The sequence below is a fragment of the Nymphalis io genome, chromosome 14 (genome assembly GCF_905147045.1).
Source record: "Nymphalis io chromosome 14, ilAglIoxx1.1, whole genome shotgun sequence".
Classification (NCBI taxonomy): Eukaryota; Metazoa; Arthropoda; class Insecta; order Lepidoptera; family Nymphalidae; genus Nymphalis; species Nymphalis io.
This window is the reverse complement of record NC_065901.1, coordinates 11,805,326-11,823,628: the sequence shown is the minus strand read 5'-3', so window position 1 is coordinate 11,823,628 and position 18,303 is coordinate 11,805,326. Positions and strand designations below refer to the sequence as shown.

Here is an 18,303-nt window from a genome sequence, read left to right as displayed (position 1 = left end):
TGACGTCACGTACCCGTAAAATTGAATGCTTGCATACCTATGCATCATAACCTATTAAATCATGACCTCATGATTTTATCATTTGGGATGATTATCATTCCACATCACCCAACTAAGCGATAGCATTTAACAATTTTCTTACACCTACGTTATATAAGACAATTGACGTGATGTTTGAACGTTCTTAAAAATATAATTTAGCTTAGAAAAGAATAATTAAATGTTAAAAGTTAAAACTATATAAACAAAATTGAATCGCCGAAATGTATGTATGCGCATAAATTTCGAACGACTGCACCAAATTAAATTATTCTTTATTGTGTTCGTTATTTTCAGGACAAGGTATTTGTATAATAAAAACGAACTGTTTTTTTTATTTTCATAATGTGCGATGATGTATAATGGGCCATTACTCAACATAGAATAAATAAACCATAAACATCAACTTCCAGAATTCGGGCAGCTACTAACTCAATGACTTGGCTCGACTTGGGATTTGAACCTTGGGGTCTACAGCCTTATTTAGCAGTCGCTTAGCATTTTACTGTATGGGCGAATAGATCTGTGGAGAACACACACACAATAAAAAAAATATTAAAATAATTGATATTAATTACGACGCAAACCCGATTGGACGGCGTTTTTAAAAAGTACCGATGGCTTGTGCCTACGCGCCGTCCACGATCGTCGGTGATCGTTTACTTGCATTACACTCTACATCCACTAGTGATATATTGCGGTCGCCCTAAAATAATTATGTTCTCGTCTATGTAAATTGATGTTAATGCGATTCCGAATATTCCTTCTATTCTCGTTACCGTGATTGACTTTATATGTTTGTTAATGTTCTCCTGACTGTATTGTGTTACGAATTATATATGTACGTCTGAACCAATTAGTGATTTATATTTCGTCCTGTAGTGAGACTATCGAACACATTATAGTAAGTGTTAGTTCGCATTCCAACATGCCTTTACAACTAGAGATCGATTGGCGAATGTTTATACCTTATTGTTTTATAAATGCTTGGGATAAAATCCTTATTTTACGTAGTCAGCTAGTAACGAATATTTAAGACCAGCGTTTACCTACCAAAATTTCAGTCCTCACCTGAATGTTCCTCTCGCGACGCGATCTTATTATTATGCTTTTTTCTATCTACAACGAATTGCATTTTTTTTTGCTGTTGAATATATTTTATAAATTATTTTGAAGAATATGGTGTAGATCTTTCAACTAATATATGTTAATAATTTATACAAATCACTGTCTAGTATTTTCCAAAGTCCTCTCGCTCTTGGACGGGCAAATGGCCCACCTGACGGTTTGGAAAAACCACCCTGTATTTTTATAACGAGTATTTTTTACATTTACATACATTACAAACTCGATATGATCAATGGTGTTAAAATATGTATAAGTAATATCAAACGTTATCTTCTTAATTTAATATTTAAACACCTACGTAAATGTTTAAAGAATAAATTCGCAATGAAATGAAAATCTTTAAGTTCTCTCGTTCTATTTTAAATTCACTTGTATTTATATTCAAAGCGATCTCATTATCTAAAGTAAACCCAGGTGTACGAATAGAACTCGCTGATAGAAAACGATGGTTCTTGTTTCGATTTAATCCGTTTAAGATAAATAAAGTAGCGAACACACGAGAGCTCGATAAATGACATTCCTATTATAAATGCGAAAGTGACTTAGTTTATTTGTCTCGCTTAATTACTCGTCTTAAATACTCGTCTTAATTACTCAACCGAAAATCGTGAAATTTTGCACACACGTTGTCGGTTGAAAAGGACATAGAGTACCTAACACCTGGCTTCATACCTTCACGCGGATGAAGCCGCGCGCGGTATCTAATAGATCACAAAAAATATCTAATATCTTTCACTTTGTCTATTAATAAAATATCTTATATTAATCCACATTAATATACCATCATCATCCTTTTCTAGTCAACTGCTGGCAATGGCACGCCACTGAGCTCGATCTTCAGCTCTCAATCTCCAACCGCTGCCAGCCACCTTGCGTATATCGTCACTCCACCTAGCTGGAGGGCGTTCTACGCTACGTTTGCCAAAGCGTGGTCTCCACTCCAGAACAATAATTAATTAATATATAAGGCTCATTTAATTTTATTAGGATATCCAACAAGGAATACACATCACAAGCTCACACATTATACGAGTTATATGTCTATGTGCTCCTTAATTTTCTTTTTCCTTCAATTACAGGAAACAATATTATAAATAATAAAATTTAAATTTTGAAGCCTGTATACCTAAAATAAGGGGAAGGGTGTAAGGGAGAGAACGACAATACCATCTAGTCGACCCAAAACGCCAACCTCACCTGACCGTGGTCCCACTTGCTAGATAACTGACGAGGCCCTGGCGACCGAGCTGTGGTGGTATAATCACTAACACCTGGCTGGGCAACCTAACAGAAGAGGCTTCAGCAGTCTGGGGCAGAAGGCAAGGGGAAACCACTGCAACTGTCCTTCCCAAGAAAGTCGACATAAAATTACGAACAGAGAGAATACGATTACCATGCGACCCGCGTAGGAACCGGCGCCATTCTGCGTCCGGGGCAGGCGGTGTGAAATATGTTACCGGCCACGGGGTAGCAGGGAACCAGGCTCCCCCATGGATATTTAGCAACTGGAACGTATGTCAAGCTACGCCAAATCCAGACGACAGGGAGATGAAATGTGCGCGGACTACTCAGCCGTGGGAAATTTACGATCTAGGAAAAGGAGATAGTCAAATGCAGTCTTAACATCTGTGGACTCAGTGAAATCCACTGGATAGGCAACGGCTACTTCGTCACTGTTTATTCCCACGGCGTATACATTTCTGTAAATGACACCAGCAGCCAGAATGGAGTAGCTCTATTAATACCTGCCCACAAGAGGAACTGTGTGATTGGTTATGAAACAGTGAATGACAGAATATTAAGCGTCAAACTTAAAGCATCACCAGTGAATCTGAACATCATGCAGATATATGCCCTCACTAGCACTGCAAGTGAAGAGAACATTGAGAGGTTCTATTCCGAAATAGAAACTTTCATTGCTAAAGTACCTAATAGAGAAACTCTAATAATACTGGGCGATTTCAATGCCAAAATTGGAGAAAATTTTCACCAGGCTGGACATTGTGTGGGCAAATTTGGACTTGGAGCACGCAACGAAAGAGGAGAACGTCTCATACAGTTTCTAAATGAAAATGACCTGGTGAAAGCCAATAACCTTTTCCAGCACCATCCTCGCAGGCTATACACTTGAACATCGCCGGATGATAAATATCGCAATCAAATAGATTATGTCCTAATTAGATTAGGAATGTCCATAAACTACCCGGGGTAGATTATGGATCTGACCAACAACTCCTGATTTCAAAGTTTAAATTAAAGTTAAAAGCTGCTCGAAGTCACCAAAAAACAGAGAAGAATTGAAGTTTAGGACAACTCAAAGTTTTACGCTGCTGCAAAACGGAACTGGGTAGAATTGGCGAATGCAGACTTTACAGAGGAGACGCCTGTGAGGTTGTGGGACCGAACCAAAAAACTAGTAATAGTCTGCTTCGGTCTCGAGATCATCAGCTGCAACGTGCAAGCGACAACATTGTTCGCCAGATAAAAGAGAAGGCACGAGAGTTTAACAAGCCTACTTATATTTGCTTTGTTGACTTCTCAAAGGCATTTGACTCAGTAAAATTGCCCAAACTATGGAGGGTGTTGCTGGACATGGGTACACCAAAACACTAAGTCCATCTTCTTAGGCGTCTTTACGAAGATGGGACTTCATCCGTGTGGACGGACGATGTTTTATCTGAAGACTTTCATCCCAGCGCTGGAGTCTCTTGTACAGTGCTTACACAGAACTGGTAATGCGCAGTTGATGGGTGCAAGATTACAAATTTGCGCTATGCCGACGACACGACCCTGTTTGCGTCTGACGCGGTTCATAGGGAAGAATTGCTTCATAAAATGGAGCGCGTATGCCAAGAATTCAGATTAAAGCTTTACCACAGTAAGACGAAGATGATGATCGTAGACCGGGCGATAAACAACTCGTCCAAGATCACTCAGATTGCGAACTGTGAGGTCGTTCAATCCTATATATATCTGGGAGCTTTAATATCAAATAATGGCGGATGCGAAGATGATGTCACGTGACGTATGGCAATTACGAGAACTGCAATGGAGAGGCTGAAGAAAATATGGAGGAACAGAAACATTACCAAAGCAACCAAGATCCGGCTCGTACAAACGCTTGTTTTCCCCATATTTCTATACGTTGCGGAAACGTGGACTTTGCGGCAGGTCGAAAAAAAGAAGATCGATGCTCTGGAGATGTGGTGCTGGAGACGAATGCTAAGAGTTTCGTGGACCGAAATTCGGCATCAAATACTTCAAGAACTCGGCATCAAACAGCGTCTTTCGGCGCTGGTTCGAAAGCGCATAGTAACATTTTTTGGACACGTCTCCCGGCAAGGAAATATCTCCATAGAGCGCCTTGTCATTCAAGGCAAGGTGGTTGGCACCAGACCACATGGAAGGACACCCATGCAATGGACCGACCAAATAAAAACAACTGTTGGCGGTCCTTTGCATGAATGCACCAGGCTCACCACTGACAGGGACATATGGCTAAGGCTCATGAGGCGAATAACATTTTGTACGGGAGGTATATAAAGTCTTTTTTTTGTAAAAACTAGATATTTCAGATCAAAGTGTACACTACGACAAAACGCTAATTTCATATGTAAGAACCTAATATTTCATGGCGACCACGACCGCTCTGACAAGAGTGCCACGACGAAGAAGAAATACCTAAAATGTTACAATGATTACGGTCAATGTCGCATACCACTTTCTTACATTTTGCGATCGGTTTCCGCTGTGAGTTTCGAGTTTGCTTTTAACAGCACTATAGTACTTTTCTCTACTTTGTTCGTCAACTGATTTTCTTTTTGTGTAAACATTTTTGCGCTCGGTACCCGCTAACTGAGATATCGAGCGTCAGGTGACATCAGCGTAAGGTTTCGAGCGTTAGATAGCTAAATATTTGTCATTGTAAGTGCGTGAGATCGGTACATATTTACAGAGCAATTCTCGTGTGTACTTTGGCTCTTAGAGCATATTTTCATGTTGTTTTTGTTGTTGTCCACTCAAAGTATATAAATGGCTGCTATAGATCAGTGGATACAGTCCGCTGATCTATAATTACATGAATTGGATGTTAATATTGTATCATAGTTTGATGTGCAAGATTAATAAGTTTATATTCATAATAAGTATTCAATAAAAGTCATTTATATGATTATTATTTTTATATATAAGATTAAATGGGAATAGTTATTTTTTTGCGACACGCCTCAATTTCACACGCCCACGTTAAAGTTTCTCGTTATCGTGTTTCATCATGTGAAGTGAGGCTCTGTGGATATAACGCTTGGATTTTATCGGCAGATATCGCAAGTTTGATCTTGACCGAACATAACAGTTTTCAGAAGCGTATTGTAGTTACTATAATCGATGCGATTGAAAAAATTGTAAGATAATTTACACTTTCCATATGAAATAGTAAAAAATATTCAATGTTTAAAATATTCAATTGTAAGTCGAGATGGCCCAGTGGTAAGAATGCGTGAATCTTAACCGATGAACGCGGGTTCAAACCCGGGCAAGCACCTCTGAATTTTCATGTGCTTGATTTCTGTTTATAATTCATCTCGTGCTTTGCTGTGAAGGAAAACATCGTAAGGAAACCTGCATGTGTCTAATTTCATCGAAATTCTGCCATTTATATAATTTTACTGGTGGTAGAGCTTTGTGCAAGCTCGTCTGGGTAGGTACCACCCACTGATCAGATATTCTACCGCGAAACAGCAGTACTTGGTATTGTTGTATTCCGGTTTGAAGGGTGAGTGAGCCAGTGTAATTACAGGCACAAGGGACATAACATCTTAGTTCCCAAGGTTGGTGGCGCATTGGTGATGTAAGCGATGGTTTACATTTCTTACAATGACAATGTCTAAGGGCGTTTGGTGACCACTTAGCATCAGGTGGCCCATATGCTCGTCCGCCTTCCTATTCTATAAACAAAAAAAAAAAAAAAACATGTATATTCCACCAACCCGCATTGGAGCAGCGTGGTGGAATAAGCTCCAAGCCTTCTCCTCAAAAAGAGAGAGGAGGCCTTAGCCCAGCAGTGGGATATTTACAGGCTGTTGCTTACTTTTATAATGTTATGATATTTACTGTAATTTATTATTTTTTGATTTTTATATAAAAAATCACCTAACTGTACTAACATTATTATATTAAGCAAACCACATGTTTAGGAATGTTATTTAGCTTAAAACTGTGTGAATCCGTAATTTTAATGTATGTTCTTAGTGTGTTATGTTTGTATACCTACATATACAAATAAATAAATTATGTCCTATTAAAATCCATTTATTTTCCCTTTTTATGTGTATTTGGGTATATTATTAGGAAATACCAATTTACCCTCTGTTCGAAAGCCGACGGCAGAGACTGACGCTTTCTGGACGTTTGGATATTAGAGCGTGTTTTACGCCCTTTACCACTTAGTATGATATTTTTATTGTGAATTATTTTGCGCATAAAAGCGACTCTTAGTAAGCTATTTCGATTTTGGTGCAAAGGGAATAATAACAAAAAAATTTACTGCGAAGTACTGACTTCTGAGTCAATCTTATCTTTTCTTTTTCTTATTTGGTGTTTTTCACTGGTGGTAGAGCTTTGTGTAAGCTCGTCTGGGTAGGTACCACCCACTCATCAGATATTCTACCGCAAAACAGCAGTACTTGTTATAGTTGTGATCCGGTTTGAAGGGTGAGTTAGCCAGTGTAATTACAGGCACAAGGGACATAACATTTAAGTTCCCAATGTTGGTAGCGCATTGGCGATGTAGGCAATAGTTAACATTTCTTACAATGCCAATGTCTTAGGGTGTTGGTGACCATTTACCATCAGGTGGCCCATATGCTCGTCCGCCTACACAAAAAAATATATTAATACACGTACGTATGTTTCCGCAAATAGATTCTCTCGTCTCAGCTCTAATATTATATCAATCAATAAATCAATCAACAGCCAATCATTGTCCACTGCTGAACAAAGGCCTCTCCCAAGGTGCGCTAAAGCTCCCTGTCATCCGCCTTCCGCATCCAGTTGGTGCCCGCCATCTTTTTAAGGTCGTCAGTCCACCTGGCTGGAGGGTGCCCTACGCTGCGCTTGCCGATTCTATATTATATATTACATTTCTATTAAATATATAATTTTTTTTAATTTAATTAAAATTTTTAAATATATTAAATATATAAATCTATATTAGTTTCCTATTCAGAGACCACCTTGCTTATGTAAAACCCCAGATTTAGATAAAACTGCAAACTAAAACTTTTTAAATGTCTTTTAGGTGTAATATATATCTATGAATTCGAATGTATTCACAACAAAAAAAAAACTTCTAACGTACGTAGACGCATTTTTTTTATTTGAATTAAAACCCTATCTTCGTAATATCCGGCTTGCTCAAAGGCACATATTATGTAAATATTAACAGCCACAGACGGTTAATACGTATAAGCAGTTTAACCGTTTACTGATTTTTTTTTAAATTTTATTTTGTTTTGAAAATGAATCCACAGAGTAAAAATAATAAATTGGAAATAGTTTCTCGCTGCACTTTTTACATTGTAACGTTGTTGATTTTTTAAAAAGAACTTGAAGCCTGCGATTGGCGACCAGTAACAATGTCCATTTCAAAGTGATCAAGCTGCTCTATAACTATTTTTAATTTAACATTTTCAATATCGATACAAACATCTTTATAAAGATCAGACGTCATTGACACACTCATACTTATCATAACAAATATTCGTAAGGGAATATATAACCTTAAATTTGTCGCTATAAATTAATATGTACAAGTAATAATGAAATGTACCCTAAGAAAGATAAATGTACTCTAATACGAGTCGAAGCTATCCTAAATGTTTTACACATATCACAGTAGTTTTTTATGATAATATTTTGTTATTTCAAATTAATTTACCAATTTTTATAATTAGTATTATGAAATTCTAGTGATTAAAGAGATAAAATTAATTACAAATTAGAACGCATATTGTTTAATTAATAAATATTCCATTTTATTTTCTTTATCAATGCTAACATTAGTTAAAACACTAGCTGTGTCACGCGGTCCCTTACGATTTGGATTAAATGTATTTGTTTTGTACATAATAGATAATTCACTATGTACATTGAAGTATTTCAGATTAGCTTGGCATTTATATTGAGTGCTCTGCTCGAAGTTATATAGCCTTATAACTTCCTCAATATATGCTCTGTGTAACGCATAAGTAAGTATTCAAATCTGATTGGTAGTTCCTGAGGTAAACGCGTTCGACCGTAAAACACAATATATATGTATGAGGTATCCAACATTTTGTATATAAAATTATTACATTAAATATATTTTTTCTAGTCAAGGAAGCCAAAATAAGAATACAATCATTGTTTTAATTTATATTATATCAAAAACTAAACTACTAAGTACGTATTGATATTATAATGTAAGTCCATAAATACATTTGGACTCTGTTTATTATTTATTCTCCTAATCTAATGGGACAGTAATATAACGGCAGGATTTCAGCGGCAGGACTAAAACGCTTTCCAAGGTCTAAGTAAGAGCTGCTATCTTGCATCACCAACTTACTAAAATAAAAACATTTTTTTTTATAAAACTAGAAATTCGATATACCCAGCATTTTAAATTAGGCACTAAACGAAAGTTAGTACGTTTGTTAGAATAAATCCGTAACCGTACCGTAACAGCCTGTGAATGTCCCACTGCTGGGCTAAAAGCCTCCTCTCCTCTTTTTGAGGAGAAGGTATTGGAGCTTATTCCACCATGCTGTTCCAATGCGGGTTGGTGGAATACACATGTGGCAGATTTCAGTGAAATTAGACACATGCAGGTTTCCTCACGATGTTTTCCTTCACCGTAAAGCATGAGATGAATTATAATCACAAATTAAGCAAATGAAAATTCAGTGGTGCTTGCCCGGGTTTGAACCCACTATCATCGGTTAAGATTCACGCGTTCTTACCACTGGGCCATCTCGGCTTTTTAGTGGACTGTAGAATAAATCACGGAACGCAAATTCAACAAGTATTAAAAGTTTTATTGAGTACGATGCAGAATTTAATGTTGAGAATTTTGTTCGTTTTTTAACATAACGATGAAAAGCGGTCAGTCAGTTTACATTCATGGTAATAAAAAATCATATATATCATAGTAATAGTAATATTCCACACAATTATACATCCTTTTGTTTTATAATATAATTTCGCATACCATTTTGAAAAGTATTCATGAATAAGAAATATGATGTCCTATTGACCGATATCGACCACGGCGGCAAATTTCAAAAAAAAATAGCCAAATAAACGGGTCCTATTATAGTGCTGAATGTCATAATCCGATGGGAAGTCAATGCGGAACGACCGAAAAGAGTTCAGCAACAGGACCAACGGCTTTACGTGCTTTCCGAGGCACGGGATTGTACAAACTTATGTACACACTTAGAATCTTCGACATTTTAATGAAATATATTGTTTCTAAGGTTGTTAGAGGTTTATTGTCATAGTAAAGGTAGGACAAGCATATGAGCCACCTAGTGGTAAGTGGTCACCAACACCCATAGACATTGTAAGAAATGTTACCCATCGCTTACATCGCCAATGCGCCACCAACCTCGGGAACTAAGATGTTTTGTCCCTTGTGCCTGTAATTAAATAATATTAAGAACTGTAATTAATTAATAGTAAGAACAAAAATTTTAATTATCATTATTAAAAGCCAAAAAATTATCTTAACTAACAAAATAATAATAAGAAAAAGCCTAAATTGATAAATTTGATGAGAAGCTAGTATGTGTGGTATTAACGCCATTTTATCTTTTCCTATACGTCTTTTGTTGTCTATCTGCGATGTCGACATCAAGTAGATCCCATATTAATAGGTTTTTATTGTCTTGCTTTAGCAATTACCGACTTTTTCTTATCTTATATTAGAGGTTTTAGTTTACGTTATACTTTGTGGTAAAGATTACCAGGCACCTCATCCACCACCATTGAATTATTTTCATAAGTTATCTATCATAAGATTTTTCTATTACATCGGAATATTGAGAAACACAATATTAGGGGAACCTTCGGATTATATTTGCATAATATATTTATTAATATTTTTTTATAGATTTTTTAGACAGGGAGGCAAGATCAACGACGTGTATCCACCTCTTAATATGATTATCTTAAAACAGAGATAGTTCAATGGTTGGAGCTCTTAACCAACAAAGAAGCACTATTAAATTTTCATGTGCTTAATATGTGCTTATAATTTATTATTACTGCTAAACAACATCGTGAGGAAACCAGTTCTACTAAAAATGACACTATCGCAATCGAATCGAAATGTTTTACTACATAATAATTATGTTTTTTTTTCGAACACTCAGTTTAGGTTTTATCTTAAAATTTAATAATATAGAATATATTGTATACTATAAGTTTAACAAATTCAATAGATAACGGAGGAAGGTTATTGAAACAATGATGAAAACCCGCTTTGATAAGCCATGCTACAAAGCTACGGGCTACGGAGCGTAGCGTCAGTCGGTGTTATCACTCGCTGTGGGACGTCGCCTCGACGCCTTAGCGCTTTACACGAACTTTGCAACAAAAGTTTGCTACAGTTAAAGAAAGTTATTTACTTTTTATAATGTAGTTGACATGTGTGAGCTTAGAAAAATATGGACTTAGTTACACATATTTACCCTTTTTAAAATTCATGTGAAATTACAAATCCATTATTTAAAAAGGAAGTGTAGTTGCGATCTATTTAACGTAGAAGTATTGTATCATTTTTAATAACTAAATATGTAGAACAAAAGTTGATCGTGATACCTAAATACTTGTACTATAATTTTTATAAACAAAACAAAAATTGTAAATTAATTATATACTAAAAATGCCAAAGAATATGACAGCATGGTTAGAAACGTCAACGTCGGCGATAGATCGTCAGTTCTGGGATTACTTTGAAACCCCAGAGAAACGGAACACGACATGGGAGGATGTATCTATTCGGCAGCAAGGCGCTGTTCTGAGTGCTTACGGTGCGCTTATGGCAGTAGGCGCTATCGGGAATATCGTGGTATTAACAGCGCTAGCCAGTGCTCGCCGTAGGAGATCACGCGTTGATCTCTTAATGACTCACCTCGCTGTAGCTGACATCTGTGTGACGTGCGGCGTTATCCCTTTGGAGGTGAGGTTATGTTATACATGTTTTCCGTTAAGAATGAGAGAAGAATACTAACATTAAATACAGTGAACTAGTAAATCCACACACACACACAAATTTATTTATTATTAACTGCACTTTGCGGCTCGATCCGCGTTGTATTTAGATTACAAATTACTATTTCAAATTATTTGACTGATAAGTTAATGTCCATGTCAGCGACACCTTAGCGACGTAGCGTAAAGTTATGTCATGAAACACTCCTAAATAATTTGCAATAAAAAACACTTATTATCAACTAACATTTCTAAGCTAATTACTTTTACCATAAAAACGCTCATACTTTATTATTTTTAATTAGGGCCATAAAACTAGCAACCCAAATAACTCAATTTTTCACCAATAATATTGTACAGCTCCACCTGCGTTATATCTATAGTAAAGGTAATTGAAACCTGACCCGTAGTAAATATGCCTATACTTAAATCGGGAGCTCACTTTATCTTGGTTGGACATTGTTCTGAAAAAATGTGATTATTAATCGACTTAAGAAAAGGAACTTTTACATTCGACGTTTATGTTGCTTTTTATTGATATATAAAAACAAAGTCGTTTTTAAGTTGAAAGTTACATAGAAATGTTTCAACAAAGTCACTCTAGTCACCTCCTGCTTTTACGCGCTGTTCGAATAGACAGAAATTCAAAATTAAAGGTTATTAAGGACGTTCTTATAAGTATTTATAAATGATCATTTAAAATTAAAGCTACTACTTGGAGATTCTACCGAGAAGAAAATACAAATTAAACTCAACAGTTACAAAATTCATGCGACTTAATTAAAATTATATACGTAATTTTACTCAATGCAAGTATATACTTATATAAATAACAAATATTTGTAACATGTCTCATTTATTAATGTTGTTCTTAACATAAGATTTAGGCTAAACTAGTTAGCGGAATTTTATTATTAAAACATTCGTTTCACTTTCGACTTGCTCAAAGAATTACATTAGCTTGCGGAGTTTCTGTATATTAAAGTTCTTACGTAATATTATTTATATAAACTTAATATGTTACGTGTATATGTGTGAAATGAATGTGTAGTGGGCTGTATATGTTTACGAATGGAGAAAGTTCTGTGTGTGGAACTCATCGTAGGTTAGACTATGGAGATAATCATCTGTGAACCTTTTAAATTCTCTTTAAGTAAGTGGATAGTTATTTAGAGTTCTATTATTTATATTATACAGGGCTATATTGCACAGGGCTCATAAAGTGATACTGACGTCTTATTACCGCAAGCTTGGCTGGTTTGGTCTTACACACTTTATCTGATCTACATTTTTGTTGGGTGGGATTGGGGATACATGGTGGTAGGGCTCAGATATTCTACCGCTGAACTGCAATACTTAGCATTGTTGCGTTCCGGTTTGGGTGTGTGAGCCAGTGTAACTACAGGCACAAGGGTTATGTACCTTCTCGTTTCCAAGGTTGGTGGCGCATCGGGATGTAAGTAATGGTTAGCATTTCCTACAACGCCAATGTCTGTGAGCGGTTGTAACCACTAAACATCAGGTGACCCATTTACCTCGTCCGCCTACCTATAACCTAAAAAAACATCCGTAAAATTACCATTATAAAGTTCGTAACAACGTAACCTTTATGAAATGAATTAAAAGTAATTTTCAAACTTCTTTACTACGTGTATCAATTTTTATCTATAAATATTTTTATATAAATAGAGTTTTTAAGAAATTTATATATTTCACATTTCCTCTGTTATCAGGTAAACATATTAGACAATATAAATAAGTATATATTTGTTCCGTTTATTGATAAGATGCTGATATCAATAAAAGATCATAAAGGATATCGAATGACAAGAGTTTTTATATAATATATAATGAAAAATTAAATTATTTTCTTTATGTGCTCGTCGGTCAAGGAGTCTATTAGCTGTTCCTAGGTACAAATACAAGTTATTGGGGTGTCCTTGGAAACCACGTGAAACGTATTGAATTCTAATCTTGCTATAGATATAGACGGCGCAATTGTATTTGTGCACGCTTGCCTGATACAGTGGTTAGAAACCGATGATTCTGAGTTCAAACCTTGACAAGCACTACTAAATTTTCATGTTTAATTTGTTCCTCTAACTCATCATGTGCTCGGCGATGAAGGGAAATATCGTAAGAAAACCTGCATGTGGCGAATGAAAATCAGACACGTGTACACGTAGCGAGAGTTACGTGTTCCGTAATATTCGTAGACGCATTTTTCTGTCTTTTTGCTGTGTTTTCTTTCGGCACATAATAATCGTTTTATTGTTATATATAAAAATCTTGTGTCACGGTGTTTGTGGTCGAATTCCTCCGAAACGGCTCGACCGATTTTTATGAAATTTGTTATGTTTTTTTGGGAAGTATGAGAATAGGTCGTAAAGTATATTTCATACCGCTAGCTGATAAGAGTGTCCCTGTTCAGATTTTTTTTTCTCTATTTTTAGACCTTTTTTTTATTTGTATTTTATTTTGATTGAGCATAAAAAAATACATATAATCCCAAATTTTCACCCTCCTAACCCTTGATGAGTTACCCATTTTGTAATCACGATTTTCGTATTTTTGTATGAACAATATCAAAATAATTACTTGTAGTGAACCTCATCGAACTTTCGTCTACGTCATTCACGAGAAGCGTCGCGTCATACTGACATTTAAAAAAATTTGCAAAATATTTAACGATTTATTTAATCGATAAGAAATATAAACGTGTTTTATGATATTGAATAGGTGGGAAATACTAAAAGATCAAATATATTATCGGTATACCATTTTTATCAGTAAATACAACAAGTTGGTCTATTTGTGTGTGTGTGTGTGTGTTACAGTAAAAAACGCCAGCAAGATGCAAGGGGGCCCATTTTGGCCATCGAACTAATAAGCCATCAAGCATGCGTAATAATAGAGCAGAAAGAACAGATGAACAAATCCAACAAAATAACGAAAATGTGCGTGTGAGCATGTCACCATTGCTCATCGGCACGTAATCTGGCAAGGCTGTTCCTGAATTCCATTCGGAGACGAAAAAATATCGCATATGACTTCGTTCCTCCCCGGGTCTCTTCTTTCACAACCGTATATTTTCTTTTGTTATTGTTTAATTTACACGGGACTTATATCGTGCCTTCATCGCAATTTTATGGAGTAGTCAAGAAACCGAAATTGTAGCAAGTGTAAATAATGCAATCTTGAAAAATAAGCTAATAAAACGTGAAAATTAATTTAAGTATACATACATTACATACATTTAATAAAATATACACGTGATTCGAGTTTTTACTATTGACAGTATAATCAGAGAAATGGTATGGGTATAGTCAAAAAAACTATCGAAAGAAAACAACAATTACAACAATATTTAAGTTATGGTAGACTCTGTTTTGATTGTTTGAAATTCTTAAAGACATTTTTGATGTGTAATTTATTGTTAAAAGTTTTAAATTACTTTGAAAATATTCAAAATAAAAAAAATATTTAATCGATTGAAAGGCAATAAAAAGACGCGGTTGCCTCAATGGAATTATAAAAGGATTAATTTAAATTAATATCTTAGGAATCATGGCAAAATTAAAATTCTCGCGCAAGAAGAGAAATTATGGTGACGGCCAACGATGTGACAGCGAAATAGCCAGCGCAAAGGTTATGTTCCATTCGTATGTACTATGTTTATCCCAAACGGCAATATTTAATATTGTTGTGTTCCGGCTTAAAGGGCGATCGAGCCAGTGTAAGGTTGGTGGCGCATTCGCGATGCAAGAAGTTGTTAAAATTTTTATAGTGCCAATGTATATGGGTGGGGCTGACCATTTACCAATATTATAAAGAAAACAAATAACGGACCACCTTTTTTAAAAGTTCTTTCTCATAATGTGGGACGAATGTATAATGAACCACCACTCACACAAAATCCGTAGACATAACCTAAGAAAACAAAAATAAATAAACGCATGAAAAAATTCACAGGTTGGTGCTTTTTGCATATATGTATATAAAAAAAAAAAACAAAATATTCAGTAGATATAATTTATATGGTGGAACAACGTTTGCCGGGTTGTTATATAAAATGTTTATAATATTAGCAGCCCGACTTAAAATCGAAACCAAAAGAAAAACTGGAGAAAAATAATAAATATCAGAGAAAAAATAAACCCTCCCACGCAGAATTGCGTTACTTATATACTAAAGTATCAACTTCATTAATTGAAATGACGTATGTGCGTTTACTGTTTTTCTTCCTATTATAATATATGTATAAAAACATGAAATTCATGTCAATAGTCGTTTGAAGCGGTTAAATTAATTCTTGTTTACTTGTTTAGACTTTTTTCTTCTTTTTTTTCGAATGTTAATAATGATTAATTTAATAATATTTACTTAAACCTACATATTAATATAAAATCGATAGACATAAATTATTAGTTAGACTATGTACAGACATTTTTATAGTATATAAAATTAAAACAAAATACACATTACAAATTTATAGCAAAAACACGCAATTTAAAAGATTTTCCTGTGGCATTGTATCTAAAAAGCCGAGATGGCCCAGTGGTAAGAACGCGTGAATTTTAACCGATGATCGTGGGTTCAAACCGGGGCAGGCACCACTGAATTTTCATGTGCTTAATTTGTGATTATAATTCATCTCGTGCTTTACGGTGAAGGAAAACATCGTGAGGAAACCTGCATGTGTCTAATTTCACTGAAATTCTGCCACATGTGTATTCCACCAACCCGCATTGGAGCAGCGTGGTGGAATAAGCTCCAAACCTTCTCCTCAAAATGAGGAGAGGAGGCCTTTAGCCCAGCAGTGGGACATTCATAGGCTGTTTCGGTTCGGTTCGATTGTATCTAACACACTGGCACTATTGCCTCTGAACCTTTCTAGAGATTAATTGCCTTTTAAGTGATAATTTTAAATCGACGTCGTCAGTCGTTTTGAAAAACTCACTTTAGCATTTATAATATTATTAAGGATTATAAGAATATATTGATTTTTCTAACATGGTTCCGCCCGCTTCGCTTGCATGTTGTATTTGCTTGATGGTCTCGGCTTTAAGACATGAAAAGGTTTAATATAAATCTGTTAAGTGATGTAGCCGTGAAAGCGTAATGGACAGACAGCGTTACTTTCGCATTTATAATATTAGTAAAGATTTGATATCTAATTAAAAATAACGGTAATATAATACTAATAAAAATATTATGGCTATGAAATATTACTTTCTCTAGATCAAATCAAGTCTTTCAAGAGATCACTATTTGAAATATGTTTTGATAAACAATTTACAATTATTACTAAAACGTTGTAAGTGTATAAGCAATAATTTTATTGATTTATTTACTTGTATATTTACTTTGTTTATTTACTTTTACTACCTATTCTAGCTAACTGAGAAAAAAACTCAAAACGTTTTACGTTTATTGAGCAGCAATTCTAAAGTTGGACCATCAATAAGACAGTGTAATGATTTTATTGTTTGACGAGCCAGTTGGCGTGGTTGGTAGATACTTGCCTTTCGCGCAGGTCGCAGGTCGTTGGTTCGATTCCCACCCAGGACAGACATTAGTATGTATAAACATGTCTATTTGTTCAGAGTTTACATATGTATTTACAAAAGAAAAGTAGTATATGTAGTATAATAGTTGTCTGGTTTTCATAGTACGAGCTCTGCTTAGTTTGAGAGGGCCTTGTGTGAATAATGACCCGGGATATTACCTATTACCTATTTACCTATTATATTATGAATAAAGTAGTTGAATGATTGAAAAGTAATTTTGAAAATCTCTCAAATACATTTCATTCAACTAATTTCAAAACTACAACAACAAAAATATTCCAAATTAAAAGTCATTTTATCCTTTACGCTCATTGAATTTGAATAATAAACAAACCTTTTTGCTAACATTTGATCATATTTTTGTATATAAGTATTTAAATTTTAATAACCTCAACATGATTGAAAAATAACTTCAGCATTTCGTGTTTTTCTTTGATATAAGTGTGTTTAATTCACATCTAATTGTGTAATTTTTATATATGTAAATAAATAAATGACGTGTAAATAAAATCCCTTTGAGCTACCATTAGCTTGGCAAAATGGCAAAGTTTTTCGTTTAATATAATGTAGATGCGTATTTCTAAATTTTGAAACAATTTGTATTCAGATGTATAAGGAATTGCGATGTTCAAAATTATATATCAAAGTGCCTTTTATTAACTTGAAATTTCGAGAAAAATATATGATTTTTATAATGGAAGTTCGAAAGCAAGCTCAATTTTCCAATTTTCTGTAAATAAAATTGGTAGTCGATGGGGCAAGGCAACCGAATGGTTAGTTCTCATCACCACAACAAAGTATTTTGTCTGGTCAACACAACAAAGTCTGGCGATTGAATATATGAGTGGGTGGTGTACCTACCGAGACATGCTTGCATCGATTGGTTACCAGTAACGATATTACGTCAGGGGAGGACAAAAAGTTGTATTAAAAACTCAACACTTATTATGATACGCCGCCCACAGCTACGACGGGCAGGTGTCATGAAGTCTTAGTGTAAATCAAGGTAAAAGCTATCTCTATTCAAAATTGAGTCCAAATCCATTCCGTAGTTTATACGTGAAAGTATAACAAACATCATCCAGCCTCACAAATTTTCGCCTTTATAATATTAGTAGGAAGAATAAGTTATAAATACACTCACTAAATGAGGTTGATCCCGAAACAGCCCAGTGGCTATAAACACGAGGTAAATCTTACCCTCAAATCGTGGGTTCAAATGCGGGAAAGCATAGAGTGGCAATTAATTTTGTGAGTTGAAGAAAAAGTTCATAAAAAAAACAGTTTGCTGTCGATTGAAATTATGGTCACA

General features: G+C 35.0%; 1 protein-coding gene across 1 annotated transcript in view; it reads left to right on the top strand.

The window, feature by feature from the left end:
• Positions 1-11,092: 11,092 nt before the first annotated feature.
• The window catches only part of LOC126773515 (adipokinetic hormone/corazonin-related peptide receptor variant I-like), an 84,891-nt gene continuing 77,680 nt past the window's right edge, over positions 11,093-18,303 (top strand). The window contains exon 1 of the mRNA XM_050494464.1: positions 11,093-11,389. Coding sequence (XP_050350421.1) covers positions 11,093-11,389 — 297 coding nt within the window. The remainder of the gene's footprint in view (positions 11,390-18,303) is intronic.